Source organism: Galeopterus variegatus, unplaced genomic scaffold, assembly GCF_000696425.1.
Source record: "Galeopterus variegatus unplaced genomic scaffold, G_variegatus-3.0.2 Scaffold750, whole genome shotgun sequence".
Lineage (NCBI taxonomy): Eukaryota > Metazoa > Chordata > Mammalia > Dermoptera > Cynocephalidae > Galeopterus > Galeopterus variegatus.
Window position 1 is genome coordinate 176,890 of NW_007726861.1, and position 8,326 is coordinate 185,215.

An 8,326-nucleotide genomic window follows, 5' to 3' on the forward strand; every position below is an offset into this window, starting at 1 on the left:
CAGTGAGCGGGAACCGGTCTGTATGTGGGATCCGAACCCTTGGCGGGAGCGCCACTGCTCTCCCAAGCGGTGCACTGTAGCAGTGCGCCACTGGGCCGGCCCTGAATTTTCAATAAGTATGTGTAGCTCTATTTTTCTTTAAAGGCAGAATCATTATAAAGGGAAGAATCCTTTTGACTTGTTTCTTTCATGATGTCAGGGCTAAAAAGTTTTTTTTTTTCCTTTTTGTCTTTTTTACTGACCAGTAATGGGATCGCAACCCTCGGTGTTGCGCCCGCACCGCGCTCAGCCAGTGAGCGGGAACCGTTCTGTATGTGGGATCCGAACCCTCGGAGGGAGCGCCACCGCGCTCCCAAGCGGCGCACTGTAGCAGTGCGCCACCGGGCCGGCCCTTGGTTTTTGTTTTTAAGAAACCATCAGTTACCAAAACTTTTTAGCCCTGGGCCTGCCCGGTGGCACACTGGAGAGTGCGCCGCTTGGGAGCACAGCGGCGCCCCCGCCAAGGGTTCAGATCCCATGTGGCGACCGGTTCCCGCTCACTGGCTGAGCGCGGTGCGGGCGCAACACCGAGGGTTGCGATCCCATTACTGGTCAGTAAAAAAGACAAAAAGGAAAAAAAAAAACTTTTTAGCCCTGACATCATGAAAGAAACAAGTCAAAAGGATTCTTCCCTTTATAATGATTCTGCCTTTAAAGAAAAATAGAGCTACACATACTTATTGAAAATTCAGGGCCGGCCCGGTGGCTCACTGCTACAGTGCACCGCTTGGGAGCGCAGTGGCGCTCCCGCCGAGGGTTCGGATCCCACATACAGACCGGTTCCCGCTCACTGGCTGAGCGAGGTGTGGGAGCAACACCGAGGGTTGCGATCCCGTGGCCGGTCCCGGTCCGGTACGGGCGTGACACTGAGGGTTGCGATCCGTTGCCGGACACGGAAAAAGACAAAAAGAAAATTCATAAGGTGGATGTGCTGAAAATAGGCTGAAAGACTTTTGTAAAATGGAGTAAGGGGTGTTAAGGAAAGATATAATAAAAGAAATAGAAAAGATAATACAGTATCAATAATAAGGTAAAGAAAACTCATATCATCAATGGTAAAAATTCATTTTTAAATTAATAGGATACTGAAAGCATTCCTGCTAAAATTAAGAACAAGGATGTCTATCATCTCTACTCCTATTTAATGTTGTATTTTAAATATCAGCCAATGCAGTCAGACAGGAGAGAACAATTAGAGACCTAAAAATTAGAAAAGAAGAGGTAAAATTCTCCCTATTTGCAGATGATGAGAGTATGCCTAGAAACTGAAAGCAAATTGTTGCTAGAACTGATGCAGACACTAAAGGACAAAATTAACATTAAAAACAAGTCTTTAAAACTTTTATCTATAATATATAAGGAACCCTTACAATTCAATAATAAAAGACAAACCAATTTTAAAATGGTCAAAGGATATAAATAGACAACTCTCCAAAGAAGATGCACATATGACTAATATATACATAAAAATATGCTCAACATAGTTTTTGCAAAATGCAAACCAAAACCACAATGAGATAGCACTTCACACCCACTTAGGAGGCTAGAATAAAAAATACAACAGTAACAACTGTTGGCCAGGATATGGAGAAATTTGATCCTTCAAATACTGCTGGTGGGAATTTAAAATGGTGCAGCTACTTTGGAAAACAGTTTGGGGGTTCCTCAAAGTTTTTAAAATAGAGTTACCATATGACTCAGCAATTCCACTCCTAGGTATATCCCCAAGAGAAATGGAAATATATGTTCATAGCAGCATGAATCATACAGCCAAAAAGTGGAAACAACCCAAATGTCCATCCACTGACAAATGGATAAACAAAATGTGGTGTATACATACAACAGAATATTATTCAGCCAGAAAAAGGAATGAAGTACTGATATATGCTACAACATGGGTAGAACATGAAAACATTATGCCAAGTGAAAGAAGCCAGCCACAGGCTGTATGTATTGTATGATTTAGAATAGGCAAATCTATAGAGACAGGAAGTAGATTAGTGCTCGCCCAGGGCTGGTAGAGTGGGGAGACATGGGTAACAAGGAGTGACTGCTAACAGATGTGGGGTTTCTTTTTGGGTGATGAAAATGTTCTGGAATTAGATAGTGGTGATGGTTGCACAACTTTGTCAGTATGCTAAAAACCACTGAATTGTCCATTTTAAACAGGTCAACTTTATGGTACCTAAATGATATCTGAATAAAGCTATAAAGAAATTAGTAGCCTTCTTATGAACAAAGAATAACAAGTTAGAAGTAAAAATTCCATTTACAGTAACAACAAAAATACTAGGAATAAGTACTTAAGAGAATAAGTATAATAAGAGAAACGAACAAAATGAGTATAAGAAATTTTAAATTGTTTTGAAACATGTAACAGTAGATTTTGATTGTGCACTTTCCTGGTTTTCTCTAATACTTTTGTATATGTGCCTAAAAATATATAAAATCTCCATTTTGACTGGAAACAAAGCCTGGAGGGTATATACTTCTTTTGAGGTGCAGACAATAAATAAAAATCCAGAACATACCTGACAATCTCACTTTTTTACTCTTTTCTAATGAATCTGTTTTTATGAAAAGAATTATTATTCTAAATATAGTTGAGCATAATAATTCCTCAATTAGTATAGACCACAATGTTATAAATAAACATAATTAGTTTTTCTAATACATTGTTGTCACAGTTTTGGTTGTCTTAAAACTAATCAGGATCATTTTTCTCAAGAGTAAGAAGTTCTACATGGGGATCTGAAGTTCTCTTTAAAATATTTGTAAAAAATCTTTCTTGACACAGACTAATCTCAGTCAACCCATGAATGTCTTGTCCCTTGCAGTCTCACTGTTAGAAACCAAGAAGATCAGAGACCCTCAAGGGCTTCCTACGAACTCAGAACAGAAGACCTTCCAACCTGTGAAGAAAGGTGAAATCTCACGTTTTTATCTCACTAAACTAACAGAAATACCAACCTTTCTTTTTTCTTTTTTTTTTCCTTTTTGCATTATATGTTTGTACAGAACACACAATTTCTCCAACTGCAGTTCAGTGACATCAAATCACAGGTGTGGCATCACATTTTCCCCTGCAGAAATCCTTTTAATTCCTTATGTGACAGGGAGAGAAATCAGGCCCATGATTAATCTAATCCCTTTGGTAATCACAAATATATATATATATAAATCAATGCTTCTTGACAAAACATATGATGTTATTTTATTTTTATATAATATACTCTTTTTGTCTTTTTTGTGACTGGTAAGGGGATTGCAACCCTTGGCTTGGCGTCGCCCGCACCACACTCAGCCCAAGTTAGAAGTAAAAATTCCATTTACAGTAACAACAAAAATACTAGGAATAAGTACTTAAGAGAATAAGTATAATAAGAGAAACGAACAAAATGAGTATAAGAAATTTTAAATTGTTTTGAAACATGTAACAGTAGATTTTGATTGTGCACTTTCCTGGTTTTCTCTAATACTTTTGTATATGTGCCTAAAAATATATAAAATCTCCATTTTGACTGGAAACAAAGCCTGGAGGGTATATACTTCTTTTGAGGTGCAGACAATAAATAAAAATCCAGAACATACCTGACAATCTCACTTTTTTACTCTTTTCTAATGAATCTGTTTTTATGAAAAGAATTATTATTCTAAATATAGTTGAGCATAATAATTCCTCAATTAGTATAGACCACAATGTTATAAATAAACATAATTAGTTTTTCTAATACATTGTTGTCACAGTTTTGGTTGTCTTAAAACTAATCAGGATCATTTTTCTCAAGAGTAAGAAGTTCTACATGGGGATCTGAAGTTCTCTTTAAAATATTTGTAAAACATCTTTCTTGACACAGACTAATCTCAGTCAACCCATGAATGTCTTGTCCCTTGCAGTCTCACTGTTAGAAACCAAGAAGATCAGAGACCCTCAAGGGCTTCCTACGAACTCAGAACAGAAGACCTTCCAACCTGTGAAGAAAGGTGAAATCTCACGTTTTTATCTCACTAAACTAACAGAAATACCAACCTTTCTTTTTTCTTTTTTTTTTCCTTTTTGCATTATATGTTTGTACAGAACACACAATTTCTCCAACTGCAGTTCAGTGACATCAAATCACAGGTGTGGCATCACATTTTCCCCTGCAGAAATCCTTTTAATTCCTTATGTGACAGGGAGAGAAATCAGGCCCATGATTAATCTAATCCCTTTGGTAATCACAAATATATATATATATAAATCAATGCTTCTTGACAAAACATATGATGTTATTTTATTTTTATATAATATACTCTTTTTTTGTCTTTTTTGTGACTGGTAAGAGGATTGCAACCCTTGGCTTGGCGTCGCCCGCACCACACTCAGCCATCCCTATATAGGATCTGAACCCACGGCGGGAGTGCCGCTGCACTCCCAGCGCCCCATTCTCCCGAGTGAGCCACAGGGTCGGCCCTATATAATATACTTTTTAAAGTAAAAGACCATAATAAAACATACGTGTTTAACTTTCAGGAAAGTTTAACATGTCCATCTTTTTCTTAACTGAAAATTTATACTAAATGGCTAAAGTATTATTTTTAAAATCTAAGTATTTTGGGGAAAAAAACCACACACATAAATTACATAATGCCAAATTTAAAAATCGTCTTTTTTCTTTCCTATATTATCAATTGATTAGCTTTCACTTAACTATTCTTATACCTGTTTTTGGTATTATGCCTCTATGACTGCAAACATTAGACAAATATCTTTAAAGCATTGCTCAAATAGTTTAATATTAAATTGCTTATTTTCGAGGGGGGAAAAACTGGTTGTCCAAAAGACTACTTAAATATTTTTTTCATTCTTTATCCTTGCCCAGACTTGTTAAAGTGTGGGAAGCACGTTAAAATCTTGCTCAGTACATGAGGTTGTTAGAAATGGCTGTGTCTTACAGATTCCAGTGCAGTGTGGTCTGTGCCAAGGTTTTGAGAGCTGTACGTCTGCAACCAGAATGTCTGCATCTCATCCTGGCTCTAACTGTCCTGCTGGTGTGACCTTGGGCTCTTTACTTAGTAGCCTCATTCTGCCTTGTTTTCCTTATGTGTAAAATGGGGCTAATAATAGTGTGTTGTGGCCAAGCCATTGAATGGTTGTGAATGGTGAATAAGACAAGTAAAGCACTTAGAACAGAGCCTGGAAGAGGTGCACGCTCTGTACGTGTTGGGCTTTCTTTGTTCTCAGTCATATCCAACTGATAATATAAAATAATTCTGTTCCATTTAATGCCTTTTACTTCCAGTTCTGCTTAGATGTTAATACTGTGCTTCTTTGCATTTGCCCCATATATCTTGCCTATCTACTTGGTTTTAGCTTTTTGGTAAAAATAGCATGATGTTAGATTTTGTTTTTTTGGCCTAGTTTCAGTCTCTGTTTATAATGGGGCATTAGAGTCTCCAATGATATTGAGTCCATCATTTTGATTATTACTAACATGTTTAATCTTTCCGCAAGTTCTTTAGTTGTCTTGTAATGTCTCCTAATTATTTCCTTATTTTTTTCTTTTGCTATATGAACTGTGCTTTCTTAGCTTTTAAGTTCTTCGCAAGTATGAAATGTATATATGATCTCTTTTTTAAAAAAATTCTACTACTGGTTACCTTTTAGTTTTTCAAAATCATTCCTTAATATATATATTTTTATGATAAAGAATTTATATGTCCATGATAAAAACAAAAATCAAACAATACAAAAGATTTACAGTAAAAACTAGGTCTCCCTCTTCTTCCAGACCTCATCCCACTGTTCAGACAGAACTGCCATCAACAGTTTTTGTATGTCCTCAAAGAGCTTTTCTGTGTATTTACACACAGTTGCACTGAAACCAGATCCATCGATCCACATTGACTCTAATTTAGAAGCTATTACTTAAACATCTGTGTTTACTCATTTCCTTGCTGACTACTCTCTTTTCATAACCTACTTTTCTGGTCTTGAGCTTTTCATTTATGTTTCACTGCTGGGTCGGTTGTAATCCATTTTCAAGACATGATTTCAAAGAAAAGACATGGAATTTATATTTTGAACCTTTGTAAATGTGAGAGTGTTTTTCTATAACCTTCACCTAATTAAGGCAAAGTATCTGCCTATCACATTCTTGGATATACAACTTTTACCCCTCCAGACTATTTAAATAGAGAGTTTTCTTGTTATGATGGCAAATTAGATGATCTGAGGGCCTTCCCAGTTCAGAATAGCAGATTTTGCATAAATCTAAAATGTTTTATGAAAGTAAAGACAATGATAAAGTACCTGAAAAACTAAACCTAATAAGAAGGTAAGCTACGGCTGGCTGGTTAACTCAGCTGGTTAGAGCATGGTGTTATAAGACCATGGTCAAGGGTTCAGATCCCTGTACAAGCCAGCTACCAAAATAAATAAATAAAAATAAAGAAAGTAAGCGAAACCCTGAGACATGACTGCTAAATACAGAAAAGAAGGTTTTTTTCTGAGGAAAGTACTGATAACATCATTGCTAGAGGCCATGGGAGCAGATTGTTAAAACGAAGATTTTCAGATTATGACCAGATCCCTGAAAGCTCACGTGGAGCAGGGCCAGGAACGCCTCCTAGACCTCTGAAGCAGCAAACACCCCTCCTCTCTGGAGGACAGAAAACACCTTCAATTTTGACCCCAGATATCCCATAGATTAAGACCAACCAAATATGGGCTCCTGGTCAAAGATTACCAAACTAAAAGGAAGTAATCTGATGCTGGAGGAGAAAGGGTCTGGGGAGACCCAATAGTCGGCCTCAAACCACCCCGTCCTTTTACCAGGTTCTTGACTACCGACAGGAAAGAATTCAAGAGCAGAGTCACAATAGAAAGTGAGAACAAGTTTAATGTAACAGATAAGAAATACAGACTTCACAGAGAGAGTGCAGCCTAGCTCCCGTGACTGAGCAGGGCACACACCTAGTTAATACAAAAATAAGAAATACACACTTAAAGTTTAGTACAGAGTGCAGGCTGGCTCAAGAGAGTGAGCAGCTGCTTGCTGAAAGTAAGTTTGACACGAAAAGAAAGAAGTACACACCTCAGTCAGGAAAGTGAGCAACAATCCCACCTTCTGCCAGGATTCTACTTTTATAGTTTTGCTATCTAATACATATTCATGCTATCTAATGAATATAAACTCCACTTTACTGAGCATGCTTGGCTATCATGGTTATATAACCCCTTTCTATTGAGCATGTCCAGCCACTGGATTTGCATAAGTCAGTCCCCTGAAATCTGCCTTGGTGCTGAAAATAGGTCCAACTAGCAACAGTAACTTTCCTGTAGGGAAGGGCCTAGAGGAGGGGCCTGAGACCTTGGGGAATGGCTTGACACAGAGGTGTGTCCTGTAGCCTAAGCCCATGGAAACCGAGTACCTCCTATCTCAAGCCCATCACAAATGAGAGTCAGTAGAAACAACATGCAGACTCAGAGCCCAAAGGACTTCAGATGTTAGAATTACCTGTCTTAAAATACAGGATAATGATCTCTGAAATGTTTAAAGAAATGAAAGATGTAATCATAAAAATGAGTAAGAAGAATTATTCAATTATCAAAAATGACCAGGAGGACTGTGATATTGTACTATAGTTTGACAAGATGTTACCACTGGGGAAACAGTGTATTATTTTTTCCCCCTTAATTTTCTTAAACTATTTCATTGAGAAAAAATTCACATAACACAAAATAAGCCATTTTAACTATTTTAAAGTTTACAATTTAGCAGTTTTTAGTATATTCACAATATTATGCCACCATTGTCTGATTTCAGGAAATTTTTTACCATGAAAAGAAAGCCCATATCTGTTAGCAGTTAGCAGTATTATCTTACAATGATATGTAAACCTACCATAATCTCAAAAACAGAAAAGGTTAATTCAAGAATAAGTTATACACGCTTGTCAAAAATTAAACAATGTATAAGTAAAGAAAGTAATCCAACCTCTAAGAGATTAAGCACTATTAACACCTTTTTTAATGTCTGGGAAGATTTTAAAAAGAATAAAATAGAAGTTTTAAAAATTAAAAATGATTATTCAACTAAAAAATGGATGATTGAAATAGATGATGAGATAGAGCTAAAGAAATAATTAGTGATCCTGAAGGTATCTGAAAAGACCAGGTGACAAGGAGATTGAAATATTTTTTAAGGGCCGGCCCGGTGGTGCACTGCTACAGTGCGCCACTTGGGAGCGCGGCGGCGCTCCCACCGAGGGATCGGACCCCACATACCCACTGGCTCCCGCTTAC

The 8,326-nt window shown here is 37.3% G+C and overlaps 1 protein-coding gene across 2 annotated transcripts in view; it reads left to right on the forward strand.

Moving 5' to 3' along the window:
• The window catches only part of RGS20 (regulator of G-protein signaling 20), a 77,444-nt gene that overhangs the window by 56,428 nt on the left and 12,690 nt on the right, over window positions 1–8,326 (forward strand). The window contains exon 3 of one of the 2 annotated variants that reach the window (XM_008572055.1): window positions 2,877–2,963. In XM_008572055.1, coding sequence (XP_008570277.1) covers window positions 2,877–2,963 — 87 coding nt within the window. Of the gene's footprint in view, window positions 1–2,876; window positions 2,964–3,961; window positions 4,024–8,326 lie in introns of those variants that run through there. The other variant, XM_008572054.1, reaches the window with a different exon arrangement.